Source organism: Oncorhynchus kisutch, linkage group LG25 (genome assembly GCF_002021735.2).
Source record: "Oncorhynchus kisutch isolate 150728-3 linkage group LG25, Okis_V2, whole genome shotgun sequence".
Lineage (NCBI taxonomy): Eukaryota > Metazoa > Chordata > Actinopteri > Salmoniformes > Salmonidae > Oncorhynchus > Oncorhynchus kisutch.
Genome location: NC_034198.2, coordinates 45,027,713 through 45,048,371, shown reverse-complemented (window position 1 = coordinate 45,048,371; position 20,659 = coordinate 45,027,713). Strand labels below are relative to the sequence as shown.

The window sequence follows — 20,659 nt, the reverse complement described above, 5'->3', positions numbered from 1 at the left end:
GTAGTAGTAGTAGAGGGTAGTAGTAGTAGTAGTAGTAGTAGAGGCCAGTAGTAGTAGTAGAGGAGAGGCCAGCAGTAGTAGCAGAGTAGAGGCCAGTAGTAGTAGCAGCAGAGGAGAGGCCAGCAGCAGAGGAGAGAGTAGCAGTAGTAGTAGAGGAGAGGCCAGCAGTAGCAGTAGTAGTAGAGGAGAGGCCAGTAGCAGCAGCAGTGGAGGCCAGCAGCAGTAGAGGCCCATCAGCAGTAGAGGCCAGTAGTAGTAGTAGTAGAGGCCAGTAGTAGTAGTAGTAGAGGCCAGTAGTAGTAGTAGTAGAGGGTAGTAGTAGTAGTAGTAGTAGAGGCCAGTAGTAGAGGGTAGTAGTAGTAGAGGCCAGTAGTAGTAGCAGCAGAGGAGAGGCCAGCAGCAGAGGAGAGGCCAGCAGCAGAGGAGAGAGTAGCAGTAGTAGTAGAGGAGAGGCCAGCAGTAGCAGTAGTAGTAGAGGAGAGGCCAGTAGCAACAGCAGTGGAGGCCAGCAGCAGTAGAGGCCCATCAGCAGTAGAGGCCAGTAGCAGTAGTAGTAGAGGAGAGGCCAGCAGTAGTAGTAGAGGAGAGGCCAGCAGTAGCAGTAGTAGAGGAGAGGCCAGCAGCAGCAGTAGTAGTAGAGGGGAGGCCAGCAGCAGTAGTAGAGGAGAGGCCAGCAGCAGCAGGAGTAGTAGAGGAGAGGCCAGCAGCGGCAGTAGTAGTAGAGGAGAGGCCAGCAGCGGCAGTAGTAGTAGAGGAGAGGCCAGCAGTAGCAGTAGTAGAGGAGAGGCCAGCAGTAGTAGTAGAGGGGAGGCCAGCAGTAGTAGTAGAGGAGAGGCCAGCAGTGGCAGTAGTAGTAGAGGAGAGGCCAGCAGTGGCAGTAGTAGTAGAGGAGAGGCCAGCAGTAGCAGTAGTAGAGGAGAGGCCAGCAGCAGCAGTAGTAGTAGAGGGGAGGCCAGCAGCAGTAGTAGAGGAGAGGCCAGCAGCAGCAGGAGTAGTAGAGGAGAGGCCAGCAGCGGCAGTAGTAGTAGAGGAGAGGCCAGCAGCGGCAGTAGTAGTAGAGGAGAGGCCAGCAGTAGCAGTAGTAGAGGAGAGGCCAGCAGTAGTAGTAGAGGGGAGGCCAGCAGTAGTAGTAGAGGAGAGGCCAGCAGTGGCAGTAGTAGTAGAGGAGAGGCCAGCAGTGGCAGTAGTAGTAGAGGAGAGGCCAGCAGCGGCAGTAGTAGTAGAGGAGAGGCCAGCAGCGGCAGTAGTAGTAGAGGAGAGGCCAGCAGCGGCAGTAGTAGTAGAGGAGAGGCCAGCAGCGGCAGTAGTAGTAGAGGAGAGGCCAGCAGCGGCAGTAGTAGTAGAGGAGAGGCCAGCAGCGGCAGGAGTAGTAGAGGAGAGGCCAGCAGCAGCAGCAGCAGCAGGAGTAGTAGAGGAGAGGCCAGCAGCAGCAGCAGTAGTAGAGGAGAGGGCAGTAGTAGTATAGAGGAGAGGCCAGCAGTAGTAGAGTAGAGGCCAGCAGCAGTAGTAGTAGAGTAGAGGCCAGCAGCAGTAGTAGTAGAGTAGAGGCCAGCAGCAGTAGTAGTAGAGTAGAGGCCAGTAGTAGTAGAGTAGAGGCCAGCAGGAGCAGTAGAGTAGAGGCCAGCAGGAGCAGTGGAGGCCAGCAGGAGCAGCAGCAGTGGAGGCCAGCAGTAGCAGCAGCAGTGGAGGCCAGCAGTAGCAGCAGCAGTAGAGGCCCAGCAGCAGTAGAGGCCAGTAGCAGTAGTAGTAGAGTAGAGGCCAGCAGTAGTAGCAGTAGTAGTAGTAGTAGAGGAGAGGCCAGCAGTAGTAGTAGAGGAGAGGCCAGCAGCAGAGGAGAGGCCGGCAGTAGTAGTAGAGGAGAGGCCAGCAGTAGCAGTAGCAGTAGAGGAGAGGCCAGCAGTAGAGGAGAGGCCAGCAGCAGAGGAGAGGCCAGCAGCAGAGGAGAGGCCAGCAGTAGTAGTAGAGGAGAGGCCAGTAGCAGAGGAGAGGCCAGCAGTAGTAGTAGAGTAGAGGCCAGCAGTAGTAGTAGAGGCCAGCAGTAGTAGTAGTAGTAGTAGTAGTAGTAGTAGAGGAGAGGCCAGCAGTAGCAGTAGAGGAGAGGCCAGCAGTAGCAGTAGAGGAGAGGCCAGCAGTAGCAGTAGAGGAGAGGCCAGCAGTAGCAGTAGAGGAGAGGCCAGCAGTAGCAGTAGAGGAGAGGCCAGCAGTAGCAGTAGAGGAGAGGCCAGCAGTAGCAGTAGAGGAGAGGCCAGCAGTAGCAGTAGAGGAGAGGCCAGCAGTAGCGGAGAGGCCAGCAGTAGCAGTAGAGGAGAGGCCAGCAGTAGCAGTAGAGGAGAGGCCAGCAGTAGCAGTAGAGGAGAGGCCAGCAGTAGCAGTAGAGGAGAGGCCAGCAGTAGCAGTAGAGGAGAGGCCAGCAGTAGCAGTAGAGGAGAGGCCAGCAGTAGCAGTAGAGGAGAGGGCAGCAGTAGTAGTAGAGGAGAGGCCAGCAGCAATGGATTGTTTCTGGCCTATGACCCAGATATGTGTGCTGTTGTTTCAGCTGAGCGCTTTGGTAAGAAGCTGGAGGAGCTGTGTAGAGAGAGGAGCTCACTGAGGCTGGGTCTCCCCTCCAGACAGCCCAGTGTGGCTCTGTTCCTCCAGAGACTCAGAGAGGCAGTACACAGCGCCCTCGCCAGGATGGAGGATCATAGGTTAGTACCATTACTACAACACATCTCAACACATCACACTACAACACATCACACTACAACACAACCACCACAACACATCATACTACAACAACCACTACACCCCACCCCACAACACACCACCCCAAAACACATCACACTACAACAACCACACCACCCCACCCCACACCACCCCACCCCACCCCACAACACACCACCCCACCCCACAACACATCACACTACAACAACCACCCCACACCACCCCACCCCACAACACAACACACCACCCCACAACACTCCACACCACACCCCACAACACACCCCACCCCACACCACACCACCCCACAACACCCTACAACACACCACAACACACCACCCCACACCACAACACACCACCTCACCCAACACCACACTATTTTAGTTGGCATAAACTGTATTATTGGGAAGTAACAGAACAGAGCTGCCAGGATGCTAGTTTAACTGGGTAACAGAACAGAGCTGCCAGGATGCTAGTTTAACTGGGTAACAGAACAGACCCACAGGATGCTAGTTTAACTGGGTAACAGAACAGACCCACAGGATGCTAGTTTAACTGGGTAACAGAACAGAGCTGCCAGGATGCTAGTTTAACTGGGTAACAGAACAGACCCACAGGATGCTAGTTTAACTGGGTAACAGAACAGACCCACAGGATGCTAGTTTAACTGGGTAACAGAACAGACCCACAGGATGCTAGTTTAACTGGGTAACAGAACAGACCCACAGGATGCTAGTTTAACTGGGTAACAGAACAGAGCTACCAGGATGCTAGTTTAACTGGGTAACAGAACAGACCCACAGGATGCTAGTTTAACTGGGTAACAGAACAGACCCACAGGATGCTAGTTTAACTGGGTAACAGAACAGAGCTGCCAGGATGCTAGTTTAACTGGGTAACAGAACAGACCCACAGGATGCTAGTTTAACTGGGTAACAGAACAGACCCACAGGATGCTAGTTTAACTGGGTAACAGAACAGACCCACAGGATGCTAGTTTAACTGGGTAACAGAACAGACCCACAGGATGCTAGTTTAACTGGGTAACAGAACAGACCCACAGGATGCTAGTTTAACTGGGTAACAGAACAGACCCACAGGATGCTAGTTTAACTGGGTAACAGAACAGAGCTACCAGGATGCTAGTTTAACTGGGTAACAGAACAGACCCACAGGATGCTAGTTTAACTGGGTAACAGAACAGACCCACAGGATGCTAGTTTAACTGGGTAACAGAACAGAGCTACCAGGATGCTAGTTTAACTGGGTAACAGAACAGACCCACAGGATGCTAGTTTAACTGGGTAACAGAACAGAGCTACCAGGATGCTAGTTTAACTGGGTAACAGAACAGAGCTACCAGGATGCTAGTTTAACTGGGTAACAGAACAGACCCACAGGATGCTAGTTTAACTGGGTAACAGAACAGACCCACAGGATGCTAGTTTAACTGGGTAACAGAACAGACCCACAGGATGCTAGTTTTAACTGGGTAACAGAACAGACCCACAGGATGCTAGTTTAACTGGGTAACAGAACAGACCCACAGGATGCTAGTTTAACTGGGTAACAGAACAGACCCACAGGATGCTAGTTTAACTGGGTAACAGAACAGACCCACAGGATGCTAGTTTAACTGGGTAACAGAACAGACCCACAGGATGCTAGTTTAACTGGGTAACAGAACAGACCCACAGGATGCTAGTTTAACTGGGTAACAGAACAGACCCACAGGATGCTAGTTTAACTGGGTAACAGAACAGACCCACAGGATGCTAGTTTAACTGGGTAACAGAACAGACCCACAGGATGCTAGTTTAACTGGGTAACAGAACAGACCCACAGGATGCTAGTTTAACTGGGTAACAGAACAGACCCACAGGATGCTAGTTTAACTGGGTAACAGAACAGAGCTACCAGGATGCTAGTTTAACTGGGTAACAGAACAGACCCACAGGATGCTAGTTTAACTGGGTAACAGAACAGAGCTACCAGGATGCTAGTTTAACTGGGTAACAGAACAGAGCTACCAGGATGCTAGTTTAACTGGGTAACAGAACAGACCCACAGGATGCTAGTTTAACTGGGTAACAGAACAGACCCACAGGATGCTAGTTTAACTGGGTAACAGAACAGAGCTACCAGGATGCTAGTTTAACTGGGTAACAGAACAGAGCTACCAGGATGCTAGTTTAACTGGGTAACAGAACAGACCCACAGGATGCTAGTTTAACTGGGTAACAGAACAGACCCACAGGATGCTAGTTTAACTGGGTAACAGAACAGACCCACAGGATGCTAGTTTAACTGGGTAACAGAACAGACCCACAGGATGCTAGTTTAACTGGGTAACAGAACAGACCCACAGGATGCTAGTTTAACTGGGTAACAGAACAGACCCACAGGATGCTAGTTTAACTGGGTAACAGAACAGACCCACAGGATGCTAGTTTAATGGGTAACAGAACAGACCCACAGGATGCTAGTTTAACTGGGTAACAGAACAGACCACAGGATGCTAGTTTAACTGGGTAACAGAACAGACCCACAGGATGCTAGTTTAACTGGGTAACAGAACAGACCCACAGGATGCTAGTTTAACTGGGTAACAGAACAGAGCTACCAGGATGCTAGTTTAACTGGGTAACAGAACAGACCCACAGGATGCTAGTTTAACTGGGTAACAGAACAGAGCTACCAGGATGCTAGTTTAACTGGGTAACAGAACAGACCCACAGGATGCTAGTTTAACTGGGTAACAGAACAGACCCACAGGATGCTAGTTTAACTGGGTAACAGAACAGAGCTGCCAGGATGCTAGTTTAACTGGGTAACAGAACAGACCCACAGGATGCTAGTTTAACTGGGTAACAGAACAGACCCACAGGATGCTAGTTTAACTGGGTAACAGAACAGACCCACAGGATGCTAGTTTAACTGGGTAACAGAACAGACCCACAGGATGCTAGTTTAACTGGGTAACAGAACAGACCCACAGGATGCTAGTTTAACTGGGTAACAGAACAGACCCACAGGATGCTAGTTTAACTGGGTAACAGAACAGAGCTACCAGGATGCTAGTTTAACTGGGTAACAGAACAGACCCACAGGATGCTAGTTTAACTGGGTAACAGAACAGACCCACAGGATGCTAGTTTAACTGGGTAACAGAACAGACCCACAGGATGCTAGTTTAACTGGGTAACAGAACAGACCCACAGGATGCTAGTTTAACTGGGTAACAGAACAGACCCACAGGATGCTAGTTTAACTGGGTAACAGAACAGACCCACAGGATGCTAGTTTAACTGGGTAACAGAACAGACCCACAGGATGCTAGTTTAACTGGGTAACAGAACAGACCCACAGGATGCTAGTTTAACTGGGTAACAGAACAGACCCACAGGATGCTAGTTTAACTGGGTAACAGAACAGACCCACAGGATGCTAGTTTAACTGGGTAACAGAACAGACCCACAGGATGCTAGTTTAACTGGGTAACAGAACAGACCCACAGGATGCTAGTTTAACTGGGTAACAGAACAGAGCTACCAGGATGCTAGTTTAACTGGGTAACAGAACAGACCCACAGGATGCTAGTTTAACTGGGTAACAGAACAGACCCACAGGATGCTAGTTTAACTGGGTAACAGAACAGAGCTACCAGGATGCTAGTTTAACTGGGTAACAGAACAGACCCACAGGATGCTAGTTTAACTGGGTAACAGAACAGACCCACAGGATGCTAGTTTAACTGGGTAACAGAACAGAGCTACCAGGATGCTAGTTTAACTGGGTAACAGAACAGAGCTACCAGGATGCTAGTTTAACTGGGTAACAGAACAGACCCACAGGATGCTAGTTTAACTGGGTAACAGAACAGACCCACAGGATGCTAGTTTAACTGGGTAACAGAACAGACCCACAGGATGCTAGTTTAACTGGGTAACAGAACAGACCCACAGGATGCTAGTTTAACTGGGTAACAGAACAGACCCACAGGATGCTAGTTTAACTGGGTAACAGAACAGACCCACAGGATGCTAGTTTAACTGGGTAACAGAACAGACCCACAGGATGCTAGTTTAACTGGGTAACAGAACAGACCCACAGGATGCTAGTTTAACTGGGTAACAGAACAGACCCACAGGATGCTAGTTTAACTGGGTAACAGAACAGACCCACAGGATGCTAGTTTAACTGGGTAACAGAACAGACCCACAGGATGCTAGTTTAACTGGGTAACAGAACAGACCCACAGGATGCTAGTTTAACTGGGTAACAGAACAGACCCACAGGATGCTAGTTTAACTGGGTAACAGAACAGAGCTACCAGGATGCTAGTTTAACTGGGTAACAGAACAGACCCACAGGATGCTAGTTTAACTGGGTAACAGAACAGACCCACAGGATGCTAGTTTAACTGGGTAACAGAACAGACCCACAGGATGCTAGTTTAACTGGGTAACAGAACAGACCCACAGGATGCTAGTTTAACTGGGTAACAGAACAGACCCACAGGATGCTAGTTTAACTGGGTAACAGAACAGACCCACAGGATGCTAGTTTAACTGGGTAACAGAACAGACCCACAGGATGCTAGTTTAACTGGGTAACAGAACAGACCCACAGGATGCTAGTTTAACTGGGTAACAGAACAGACCCACAGGATGCTAGTTTAACTGGGTAACAGAACAGACCCACAGGATGCTAGTTTAACTGGGTAACAGAACAGACCCACAGGATGCTAGTTTAACTGGGTAACAGAACAGACCCACAGGATGCTAGTTTAACTGGGTAACAGAACAGAGCTACCAGGATGCTAGTTTAACTGGGTAACAGAACAGACCCACAGGATGCTAGTTTAACTGGGTAACAGAACAGACCCACAGGATGCTAGTTTAACTGGGTAACAGAACAGAGCTACCAGGATGCTAGTTTAACTGGGTAACAGAACAGAGCTACCAGGATGCTAGTTTAACTGGGTAACAGAACAGACCCACAGGATGCTAGTTTAACTGGGTAACAGAACAGACCCACAGGATGCTAGTTTAACTGGGTAACAGAACAGACCCACAGGATGCTAGTTTAACTGGGTAACAGAACAGACCCACAGGATGCTAGTTTAACTGGGTAACAGAACAGACCCACAGGATGCTAGTTTAACTGGGTAACAGAACAGACCCACAGGATGCTAGTTTAACTGGGTAACAGAACAGAGCTACCAGGATGCTAGTTTAACTGGGTAACAGAACAGACCCACAGGATGCTAGTTTAACTGGGTAACAGAACAGAGCTACCAGGATGCTAGTTTAACTGGGTAACAGAACAGACCCACAGGATGCTAGTTTAACTGTTATTGTCTGTTATTCTTTCTGCTTTTGAACTGTTAAAGGGAAGAGGTGGAGAGGGATGGAGGGGAAGTGACTGAAGCCGTCCAGGGTCCACTGCAAAGGAGAGAGTGTTTGCTGCAGGAGAAACGCATGGTGGAGGTGAGTAGATTTCGTTAGGTAGCGATTACTGAAAATAACAAGGCATTTTGGACACCTTTGGCCTGTTTGTATTAAATCACATCGATTTGTGCAAGTGTCCCCCAAGTGTACACTCAACAGTTCTATAGTTTAGAGCGTTGTAGAATGAAGTAGTTAGATATGCCTGCAGCAGAAATACTACAGGAAATACCCAGTTGTGTACATTAAGAAATGTCCCATGCCCTGTAAAATGTTGAATTGAGTGTGAATCCAAGTGCTGATCCAAGATCAGGTCCCCTGTCTGTATAATCCTATTTATTATTATCTAGAAGTCAGAACTGATCCTAGATCAGCACTCCTACTCTGAGACTACTCTTTATGAATGCTCTCTGCCCTCGGGCCTGCCCCCAGGCGGAGATGGCAGAGCTGCAGTGGAGGCTCGGAGAGCTGCAGTCTCGGAGTTGCAGCCTGGAACAGCAGATCCAGCAGGAAGAGGAGGAGCTACAGACTGAGGAGGTTGAAGGACCCGCCCTGCGCAGCTGCAGCCACATCCAGCTCAGAGACATGGGCAATGCCCTCAATGACCTGGTAACATCACAGAGCAGGACCAGGATTTGTGTCTCTCCCCCTGAAGCCATACTCAGGTCAGTACTAATCCTAACTTCTCCAGGATCACTGTCTCTCCACACCTGGGTTCCCCTGAGAAAATCTGTACTAATCTTATCAAACCAAGTTAGGAATTGAAAAAAATATGTATGTTTCAATATGAACATCTTCAAAGGATCTATCTGTCCATAACATTCCTCCCGTCTTCATCTTCCCTTGTAGGAACACTGAGTCTGTCCATAACATTCCTCCCGTCTTCCTCTTCCCTTGTAGGAACACTGAGTCTGTCCATAACATTCCTCCCGTCTTCATCTTCCCTTGTAGGAACACTGAGTCTGTCCATAACATTCCTCCCGTCTTCATCTTCCCTTGTAGGAACACTGAGTCTGTCCATAACATTCCTCCTGTCTTCATCTTCCCTTGTAGGAACACTGAGTCTGTCCATAACATTCCTCCTGTCTTCATCTTCCCTTGTAGGAACACTGAGTCTGTCCATAACATTCCTCCCGTCTTCATCTTCCCTTGTAGGAACACTGAGTTTGTCCATAACATTCCTCCTGTCTTCCTCTTCCCTTGCAGACTCCAGGATCAGGAGCAATCACTGAGTCTGTCCATTAAAGATGCTACGGCTAAAGTAAGGTTATTTTTATATTGACATATTGACATTAGACATTCAATAAACACTCTTATACAGAGTGACACAGTTTCAGTTGCTGTCACCACGACCCCTACTGTGTGGCATGGCAACTCAACCATTCCTCCCAGAGTAAAGCAGAGTAAAGCAGAGCACAGCAGAGTAAAGCAGAGCACAGCAGAGTAAAGCAGAGCACAGCAGAGTAAAGCAGAGCACAGCAGAGTAAAGCAGAGCACAGCAGAGTAAAGCAGAGCACAGCAGAGTAAAGCAGAGCACAGCAGAGTAAAGCAGAGCACAGCAGAGTAAAGCAGAGCACAGCAGAGTAAAGCAGAGCACAGCAGAGTAAAGCAGAGCACAGCAAAGCAGAGCAGAGCAAAGCAGAGTAGAGCAGAGTAAAGCAGAGCAAAGCAGAGCAGGGTAAAGCAGAGCAGGGTAGAGCAGGGTAAAGCAGAGTAAAGCAGAGCAGGGTAAAGCACAGCACAGCAGAGTAAAGCACAGCACAGCAGGGTAAAGCAGAGCAGGGTAGAGCAGGGTAAAGCAGAGCACAGCAGAGTAAAGCAGAGCAGAGTAAAGCACAGCAGGGTAAAGCAGAGCAGGGTAAAGCAGAGCACAGCAGGGTAAAGCAGAGCAGGGTAAAGCAGAGCAGGGTAAAGCACAGCACAGCAGGGTAAAGCAGAGCAGGGTAGAGCAGGGTAAAGCAGAGCACAGCAGGGTAAAGCAGAGCAGGGTAAAGCAGAGCAGGGTAAAGCAGAGCACAGCAGGGTAAAGCAGAGCAGGGTAGAGCAGGGTAAAGCAGAGCAGGGTAAAGCAGAGCACAGCAGGGTAAAGCAGAGCACAGCAGGGTAAAGCAGAGCAGGGTAGAGCAGGGTAAAGCAGAGCAGGGTAAAGCAGAGCAGGGTAAAGCAGAGCAGAGCAGGGTAAAGCAGAGCAGGGTAAAGCACAGCACAGCAGGGTAAAGCAGAGCAGGGTAAAGCAGAGCAGAGCAGGGTAAAGCAGAGCAGGGTAAAGCAGAGCAGGGTAAAGCACAGCAGAGCACAGAGTAAAGCACAGCAGAGCAGAGCAGGGTAAAGCACAGCACAGCAGGGTAAAGCAGAGCAGGGTAGAGCAGGGTAAAGCAGAGCACAGCAGGGTAAAGCAGAGCAGGGTAAAGCAGAGCACAGCAGGGTAAAGCAGAGCAGGGTAGAGCAGGGTAAAGCAGAGCAGGGTAAAGCAGAGCACAGCAGGGTAAAGCAGAGCAGGGTAAAGCAGAGCACAGCAGGGTAAAGCAGAGCAGGGTAAAGCAGAGCAGGGTAAAGCAGAGCAGGGTAAAGCAGAGCAGAGCAGGGTAAAGCACAGCACAGCAGGGTAAAGCAGAGCAGGGTAAAGCAGAGCAGAGCAGGGTAAAGCACAGCACAGCAGGGTAAAGCAGAGCAGGGTAAAGCAGAGCAGAGCAGGGTAAAGCACAGCACAGCAGGGTAAAGCAGAGCAGGGTAGAGCAGGGTAAAGTAGAGCAGGGTAAAGTAGAGCAGGGTAAAGCAGAGCAGAGCAGGGTAAAGCAGAGCAGGGTAAAGCAGAGCAGGGTAAAGCAGAGCAGGGTAAAGCAGAGCAGGGTAAAGCACAGCAGAGCACAGAGTAAAGCACAGCAGAGCAGAGCAGGGTAAAGCACAGCACAGCAGGGTAAAGCAGAGCAGGGTAGAGCAGGGTAAAGCAGAGCACAGCAGGGTAAAGCAGAGCAGGGTAAAGCAGAGCAGGGTAAAGCAGAGCACAGCAGGGTAAAGCAGAGCAGGGTAGAGCAGGGTAAAGCAGAGCAGGGTAAAGCAGAGCACAGCAGGGTAAAGCAGAGCAGGGTAAAGCAGAGCACAGCAGGGTAAAGCAGAGCAGGGTAAAGCAGAGCAGGGTAAAGCAGAGCAGGGTAAAGCAGAGCAGGGTAAAGCAGAGCAGAGCAGGGTAAAGCACAGCACAGCAGGGTAAAGCAGAGCAGGGTAAAGCAGAGCAGAGCAGGGTAAAGCACAGCACAGCAGGGTAAAGCAGAGCAGGGTAAAGCAGAGCAGAGCAGGGTAAAGCAGAGCAGAGCAGGGTAAAGTAGAGCAGGGTAAAGTAGAGCAGGGTAAAGCAGAGCAGGGTAAAGCAGAGCAGGGTAAAGCAGAGCAGGGTAAGCAGAGGGTAAAGCAGAGCAGGGTAAAGCAGAGCAGAGCAGGGTAAAGCAGAGCAGGGTAAAGCAGAGCAGGGTAAAGCAGAGCAGAGCAGGGTAAAGCAGAGCAGGGTAAAGTAGAGCAGGGTAAAGCAGAGCAGGGTAAAGCACAGCAGGGTAAAGCAGAGTTTATTTACTTTTTTTACTTTATTTAACCAGGTAGGCTAGTTGAGAACACCTTTATTTAACCAGGTAGGCTAGTTGAGAACACCTTTATTTAACCAGGTAGGCAAGTTGAGAACAAATTCTCATTTACAATTGCGACCTGGCCAAGATAAAGCAAAGCACGACACAGAGTTACACATGGAGTAAAACAAACATACAGTCAATAATATAGTAGAAACAAGTCTATATACGATGTGAGCAAATGAGGTGAGATAAGAGAGGTAAAGGCAAAAAAAAAGGCCATGGTGGCAAAGTAAATACAATATAGCAAGTAAAACACTGGAATGGTAGAATTGCAGTGGAAGAATGTGCAAAGTAGAAATAAAAATAATGGGGTGCAAAGGAGCAAAATAAATAAATTAAATACAGTAGGGAAAGAGGTAGTTGTTTGGGCTAAATTATAGGTGGGCTATGTACAGGTCAAATCAAATCAAATGTATTTGTCACATACACATGGTTAGCAGATGTTAATGCGAGTGTAGCGAAATGCTTGTGCTTCTAGTTCCGACAATGCAGTAATAACCAACAAGTAATCTAGCTAACAATTCCAAAACTACTACCTTATAGACTTATAGACACAAGTGTAAGGGGTTAAAGAATATGTACATAAAGATATATGAATGAGTGATGGTACAGAGCGGCATAGGCAAGATACAGTAGATATGATAGTAGATAGTAGATATACATATGAGATGAATAATGTAGGGTATGTAAACATTATATTAGGTAGCATTGTTTAAAGTGGCTAGTGATATATTTTACATCATTTCCCATCAATTCCCATTATTAAAGTGGCTGGAGTTGAGTCAGTGTGTTGGCAGCAGCCACTCCAATGTTAGTGGTGGCTGTTTAACAGTCTGATGGCCTTGAGATAGAAGCTGTTTTTCAGTCTCTCGGTCCCAGCTTTGATGCACCTGTACTGACCTCGCCTTCTGGATGATAGCGGGGTGAACAGGCAGTGGCTCGGGTGGTTGTTGTCCTTGATGATCTTTTTGGTCTTCCTGTGACATCGGGTGGTGTAGGTATCCTGGAGGGCAGGTAGTTTGCCCCCGGTGATGCGTTGTGCAGGCCTCACTACCCTCTGGAGAGCCTTACGGTTGTGGGCGGAGCAGTTGCCGTACCAGGCGGTGATACAGCCCGACAGGATGCTCTCGATTGTGCATCTGTAGAAGTTTGTGAGTGCTTCTGGTGACATGCCGAATTTCTTCAGCCTCCTGAGGTTGAAGAGGCGCTGCTGCGCCTTCTTCACGATGCTGTCTGTGTGGGTGGACCAATTCAGTTTGTCTGTGATATGTACGCCGAGGAACTTAAAACTTACTACCCTCTCCACTACTGTTCCATCGATGTGGATAGGGGGGTGTTCCCTCTGCTGTTTCCTGAAGTCCACAATCATCTCCTTAGTTTTGTTGACATTGAGTGTGAGGTTATTTTCCTGACACCACACTCCGAGGGCCCTCACCTCCTCCCTGTAGGCCGTCTCGTCGTTGGTAATCAAGCCTACCACTGTTGTGTCGTCCGCAAACTTGATGATTGAGTTGGAGGCGTGCGTGGCCACGCAGTCGTGGGTGAACAGGGAGTACAGGAGAGGGCTCAGAACGCACCCTTGTGGGGCCCCAGTGTTGAGGATCAGCGGGGTGGAAATGTTGTTGCCTACCCTCACCACCTGGGGCCGGCCCGTCAGGAAGTCCAGTACCCAGTTGCACAGGGCGGGGTCGAGACCCAGGGTCTCGAGCTTGATGACGAGCTTGGAGGGCACTGGTGTTAAATGCCGAGCTGTAGTCGATGAACAGCATTCTCACATAGGTATTCCTCTTGTCCAGATGGGTTAGGGCAGTGTGCAGTGTGGTTGAGATTGCATCGTCTGTGGACCTATTTGGGCGGTAAACAAATTGGAGTGGGTCTAGGGTGTCAGGTAGGGTGGAGGTGATATGGTCCTTGACTAGTCTCTCAAAGCACTTCATGATGACGGAAGTGAGTGCTACTCGGAAGTGAGTAGTCGTTTAGCTCAGTTACCTTAGCTTTCTTGGGAACAGGAACAATGGTGGCCCTCTTGAAGCATGTGGGAACAACAGACTGGGATAGGGATTGATTGAATATGTCCGTAAACACACCAACCAGCTGGTCTGCGCATGCTCTGAGGGCGCGGCTGGGGATGCCGTCTGGGCCTGCAGCCTTGCGAGGGTTGACACGTTTAAATGTTTTCCTCACGTCGGCTGCAGTGAAGGAGAGTCCGCATGTTTTAGTTGCGGGCCGTGTCAGTGGCACTGTATTGTCCTCAGAGCGTGAAAAAAAGTTATTTAGTCTGCCTGGGAGCAAGACATCCTGGTCCGTGACTGGGCAGGTTTTCTTTTTGTAATCCGTGATTGACTGTAGACCCTGCCACATACCTCTTGTGTCTGAGCCGTTGAATTGAGATTCTACTTTGTCTCTATACTGACGCTTAGCTTGTTTGATTGCCTTGCGGAGGGAATAGTTACACTGTTTGTATTCGGTCATGTTTCCGGTCACCTAACCCTAACCCTAAAAGCAGTGGTTCGGGCTTTCAGTTTCACGCGAATGCTGCCATCAATCCACGGTTTCTGGTTTGGGAATGTTTTAATCGTTGCTATGGGAATGACATCTTCAACGCACGTTCTAATGAACTCGCTCACCGAATCAGCGTATTCGTCAATGTTGTTGTTTGACGCAATACGAAACATATCCCAGTCCACGTGATGGAAGCAGTCTTGGAGTGTGGAATCAGATTGGTCGGACCAGCTTTGAACAGACCTCAGCGTGGGAGCTTCTTGTTTTAGTTTCTGTCTGTAGGCAGGGATCAACAAAATGGAGTCGTGGTCAGCTTTTCCAAAAGGAGGGCGGGGCAGGGCCTTATATGCGTCGCGGAAGTTAGAATAGCAGTGATCCAAGGTTTTTCCAGCCCTGGTTGCGCAATCGATATGCTGATAAAATTTAGGGAGTCTTGTTTTCAGATTAGCCTTGTTAAAATCCCCAGCTACAATGAATGCAGCCTCCGGATAAATGGATTCCAGTTTGCAAAGAGTCAAATAAAGTTTGTTCAGAGCCATCGATGTGTCTGCTTGGGGGGGAATATATACGGCTGTGATTATAATCGAAGAGAGTTCCCTGCATAGTTTCCTAGGAACGCGAAGCGAGGCGGCCATCTCTGTCGGCGCCGGAAGATTGAAGCAGTAATCTGTGAGCTTCTCTGACAGTTGGTGCTTAAATCTAGTGAGGGAGATAAGTGTTTCCAGTTTCAGAGATTTTTGTAGTTTGTTCCAGTCATTGGCAGCAGAGAACTGGAAGGAGAGGCGGCCAAAGAAAGAAGTGGTTTTGGGGGTGACCAGAGAGATATACCTGCTGGAGCGCGTGCTACAGGTGGGTGATGCTATGGTGACCAGAGAGCTGAGATAAGGGGGACTTTACCTAGCAGGGTCTTATAGATGACATGAAGCCAGTTGGTTTGGCGACGAGTGTGAAGCGAGGGCCAGCCAACGAGAGCGTACAGGTCGCAATGGTGGGTAGTATATGGGGCTTTGGTGACTAAACAAATTGCACTGTGATAGACTGCATCTAATTTGTTGAGTAGGGTATTGGAGGCTATTTTGTAAATGACATCGCCGAAGTGGAGGATTGGTAGGATGGTCATTTTTACAAGGGTATGTTTCGCAGCATGAGTGAAGGATGCTTTGTTGCGAAATAGGAAGCCAATTCTAGATTTAACTTTGGATTGGAGATGTTTGATGTGGGTCTGGAAGGAGAGTTTACAGTCTAACCAGACTGTCAGAGCCGTCCAGAGTAGTGATGTTGGACAGGCGGGCAGGTGCAGACAGCGATCGGTTGAAGAGCGTGCATTTAGTTTTACTTGTATTTAAGAAGGCCACGGAAGGAGAGTTGTATGTCATTGAAGCTTGCCTGGAGGGTTGTTAACACAGTGTCCAAAGAAGGGCCAGAAGTATACAGAATGGTGTCGTCTGCGTAGAGGTGGATCAGAGACTCACCAGCAGCAAGAGCGACATCATTGATGTATACAGAGAAGAGAGTCGGTCCAATAATTGAACCCTGTGGCACCCCCGGACAGCAGACCCTCTGATTTGACACACTGGACTCTATCAGAGAAGTAGTTGGTGAACCAGGCGAGGCAATCATTTGAGAAACCAAGGCTGTCAAGTCTGCCGATGAGGATGTGGTGATTGACAGAGTCGAAAGCCTTGGCCAGATCAATGAATACGGCTGCACAGTAATGTTTCTTATCGATGGTGGTTAAGATATTGTTTAGGACCTTGAGCGTGGCTGAGGTGCACCCATGACCAGCTCTGAAACCAGATTGCAGAGCAGAGAAGGTATGGTAAGATTCGAAATGGTCGGTAATCTGTTTGTTGACTTGGCTTTCGAAGTCCTTAGAAAGGCAAGGTAGGATAGATATAGGTCTGTAGCAGTTTGGGTCAAGAGTGTCCCCCCCTTTGAAGAGGGGGATGACCACAGCTGCTTTACAATCTTTGGGAATCTCAGACGACACGAAAGAGAGGTTGAACAGGCTAGTAATAGGGGTGGTAACAATTTCGGCAGATAATTTTAGAAAGAAAGGGTCCAGATTGTCTAGCCCGGCTGATTTGTAGGGGTCCAGATTTTGCAGCTCTTTCAGAACATCAGCTGACTGGATTTGGGAGAAGGAGAAATGGGGAAGGCTTGGGCGAGTTGCAGTGCTGTTGACCGGGGTAGGAGTAGCCAGGTGGAAAGCATGGCCAGCCGTAGAAAAATGCTTATTGAAATTCTCAATTATAGTGGATTTATCAGTGGTGACAGTGTTTCCTATCTTCTGTGCAGTGGGCAGCTGGGAGGAGGTGTTCTTATTCTCCATGGACTTTACAGTGTCCCAGAACTTTTTTGAGTTAGTTGCAGGAAGCAAATTTCTGCTTGAAAAAGCTAGCCTTGGCTTTTTTAACTGCCTAAGTATAATGGTTTCTAGCTTCCCTGAACAGCTGCATATCACGGGGGCTGTTCGATGCTAATGCAGAGCGCCATAGGATGTTTTTGTGTTGGTTAAGGGCAGTCAGGTCTGGGGAGAACCAAGTGCTATATCTGTTCCTGGTTCTAAATTTCTTGAATGGGGTATGCTTATTTAAGGAGGTTAGGAAGGCATTTAAATAAAAATAGAGTAAAGCAGAGCAGAGTAAAGCAGAGCAGAGTAAAGCAGAGCAGAGTAAAGCAGAGCAGAGGAGGGAGAACAGTTACACAGAAACAGGAAGTGAAGTGCGTGTTGGAAATGTATCTTCTGCATTCAAATTCTCTAATGATCACAGAACACATTCTTCATATCCATTCCTGAATACTATCACAAGAAAATGAAAGGGGATTGTAAATCTGTTCTTAGTGTCCAAAGCAACAAGGCTGGTTTTAAAAGGCTGTACTGGTTTGTTCTCAATCACTACTCCTTCCTCCTCTGTGTAAAGTCTGTATAGTGAGCTCTCTATAACGTGTATAAAACATTAAAAAACATGTCCTGACTCTCTGAGGTCATTAAAGATCCCATGGCACTTATCGTAAGAGTAGGGGTGTTAACCCCAGTGTCCTGACTCTCTGAGGTCATTAAAGATCCCATGGCACTTATCGTAAGAGTAGGGGTGTTAACCCCAGTGTCCTGACTCTCTGAGGTCATTAAAGGTCCCATGGCACTTATCGTAAGAGTAGGGGTGTTAACCCCAGTGTCCTGACTCTCTGAGGTCATTAAAGATCCCATGGCACTTATCGTAAGAGTAGGGGTGTTAACCCCAGTGTCCTGACTCTCTGAGGTCATTAAAGATCCCATGGCACTTATCGTAAGAGTAGGGGTGTTAACCCCAGTGTCCTGACTCTCTGTGGTCATTAAAGATCCCATGGCACTTATCGTAAGAGTAGGGGTGTTAACCCCAGTGTCCTGACTCTCTGTGGTCATTAAAGATCCCATGGCACTTATCGTAAGAGTAGGGGTGTTAACCCCAGTGTCCTGACTCTCTGAGGTCATTAAAGATCCCATGGCACTTATCGTAAGAGTAGGGGTGTTAACCCCAGTGTCCTGACTCTCTGTGGTCATTAAAGGTCCCATGGCACTTATCGTAAGAGTAGGGGTGTTAACCCTGGTGTCCTGGCTAAATTCCCAATCTGGCCCTCAAACCATCACGGTCACCTAATCATCCCCAGCTTACAATTGGCTCATTCATCACCTTCCTCTCCCCTGTAACTATTCCCCAGGTTGTTGCTGTAAATGAGAATGTGTTCTCAGTCAACTTACCTGGTAAAATAATGGATAAATAAAAAATAAAGAACCTGTTATTTACAGGACAGACTGACCAGGTGAATCCAGGTGAAAGCTATGATCCCTTATTGATGTCACCTGTTATATCCACTTCAGTCAGTGTAGGTGAAGGGGAGGAGACGGGTAAAAAAATAATTTTTAAGCCTATTAAAAACAATTGAGACATGGATTGTGTATGTTCAGAGGGTGAATGGGCAAGACAAAGTATTTACATGCCTTTGAATGGGGTATTGAAGTAGGGGCCAGGCTCACTGGTTTGTGTCAAGAACTACAAAGCTGCTGGATGTTTCACTCAACAGTTTCCCGTGTGTATCAAGAATGGGCCACTACCCAAAAGACATCCAGCCAACTTGATTAGGTCTCACGTTGCAAAATTAGAAATGGTGTTTTTTACATTGGTTAAAAGTAGAGACTCAGAGCTCGAAAATGTTATATCATACACTGTATTTAAGGAACAATGGGAAAGTCATTCTGCTTTGAAAGTTGATAAACTTGAGAAAATGGCATTGTATGTTTTGGTACACCTACTGGAGAGCTCTTCTTTGTTCAGCACCTTTCATCTTAAGCTTTAGCCCCACCCATCTTGTTCAGGGTTGATCCGAGACTTCTGTACTAACAACAGTCAAGCACCCAAACTACCTGGCTAACGTTGGCTAGCTTGCTAGCTAATTCCAGACACAAATGAGAGAACAGCTCACTGACCTTTTTACCTGGCAGAGCTGGTTAGGCTGTTTTCATGTTATCCAGAGAGTTGGTGACTGAACATTTTTTTCAAATGTTTACTGACATCCGCCATGTTGAGCGTTCGTAAATGTGTCAGTTATTCTGCACTCTGGCACACTCAGATAAGATCAACCACGTAACGTTAGCTAGCAAGCCAGCCAGCTAACGTTAGCTAGCTAGCTAACAGTACACGTTGACTTGACATAAAAACGACTTTGTCAAAATTAGAAACAGATAATGTCTGAAAATGTAGCTCGCTAGATTATCTTACCCGTATACATTATTCATAGTTGGATGCCATGGTTGCCCTTAGTTGAAGATGTAATCCGGAGACAGTTGTTTTCTCCATCTCTTTAGCTCTAATTCTCCATCTCTTTAGCTATCAGACTCTAATTCCACTGATTTCAAAACTCGGTCCTCCAGAAAGTGGAGAGCAACACTTACGCAGTTCTACTAAGTGATATTTTTTTTAAAAGCCACGTTAGACAGGTTTACCTACATATACTGACCAGATCAAATAGACAGAAGCATGTTATATGGCAGACCAATCCCAACTCTCGGCATGTTCAGCCCACTCATTATCTCAGCCAATCATGGCTAGCGAGAAGGTTGCTGACTTTTTTTGTAGCTTGTAATATAACAATTGTATTCGTATTTACAGATGGCATACATGTTTGTAATTAAGGCACATGAAAGCTCACATGTTCCAGTAGGCATTTCTGCCAAAAAATGACTTTTGATAAATAATTAAGTTTACATTCAAACGGCTCTCCTGTGAAGTAGTGACGTGTGATATGCTCCTAAATTCCTGAAACGAGTCACCTTTGTGGGAAGCATTGGAGTCAACATGGACCAGCATTCCTGTAGAATGCTTTTGAACACCTTGTAGAGCCTATGCCCTGGCAAAATGAGGCTGTTCTGAGGTTAAAAAGAGGTGCAACTCAATATTAGGAAGGTGTTATATACTGTACAATAATGATTAGTGTGTCATCTAACCCTCCCTCTCTTCTTTCCTTCATCCTTCTCTAGGTAGTGATGAGTCAGAGGTTGGGAGGAAGTCTGAGAAGGAAAGTCAGTGAGACAGAGACTCAACTCCTGGCTCTCCACGAAGCCAAGCTAGCCGCCATCTCAGGTACCTGGCTATACAAATATCATGCACCTCTACATATATCATCTACCTCTACCTCTACATATATCATACACCTCTACATATATCATACACCTCTACCTCTACATATATCATACACCTATACATGTATCAAACACCTCTACATATATCATACACCTCTACCTCTACATATATCATACACCTATACATGTATCAAACACCTCTACATATATCAAACACCTCTACATATATCATACACCTATACATGTATCAAACACCTCTACATATATCATGCCCCATTCACCTCTACATATATCAAACACCTCTACATGTATCAAACACCTCTACATGTATCATACACCTCTACATGTATCATACACAGATATCATATATCATACACCATTCACCTCTTCATATTACATTCACCATTCACCTCTACATATATCATTCACCTCTACATATATCATGCACCATTCACCTCTACATATATCATGCACCATTCACCTCTACATATATCATTCACCTCTACGTATATCATACACCTCTACATATATCATGCCCCATTCACCTCTACATATATCATACACCTCTACATATATCATATATCATGCACCATTCACCTCTACATATATCATTCACCTCTACATATATCATGCACCATTCACCTCTACATATATCATGCACCATTCACCTCTACATATATCATTCACCTCTACATATATATCATTCACCTCTACATATATCATACACCTCTACATATATCATGCACCATTCACCTCTACATATATCA

General features: G+C 47.4%; 1 protein-coding gene across 3 annotated transcripts in view; it reads left to right on the top strand.

Moving 5' to 3' along the window:
* Positions 1-20,659, top strand: part of LOC109884094 (disrupted in schizophrenia 1 protein) — a 124,984-nt gene that overhangs the window by 37,069 nt on the left and 67,256 nt on the right. For all 3 annotated transcript variants that reach the window (XR_004205440.1, XM_031804835.1, XM_031804836.1), the window contains exons 4-8: positions 2,537-2,687; positions 8,096-8,192; positions 8,583-8,815; positions 9,357-9,411; positions 19,791-19,893. Coding sequence is in view for 2 of the 3 variants with exons in the window: in XM_031804835.1 (XP_031660695.1) it covers positions 2,537-2,687; positions 8,096-8,192; positions 8,583-8,815; positions 9,357-9,411; positions 19,791-19,893 (639 nt within the window). In the remaining variant the exon portion in view is untranslated. The remainder of the gene's footprint in view (positions 1-2,536; positions 2,688-8,095; positions 8,193-8,582; positions 8,816-9,356; positions 9,412-19,790; positions 19,894-20,659) is intronic.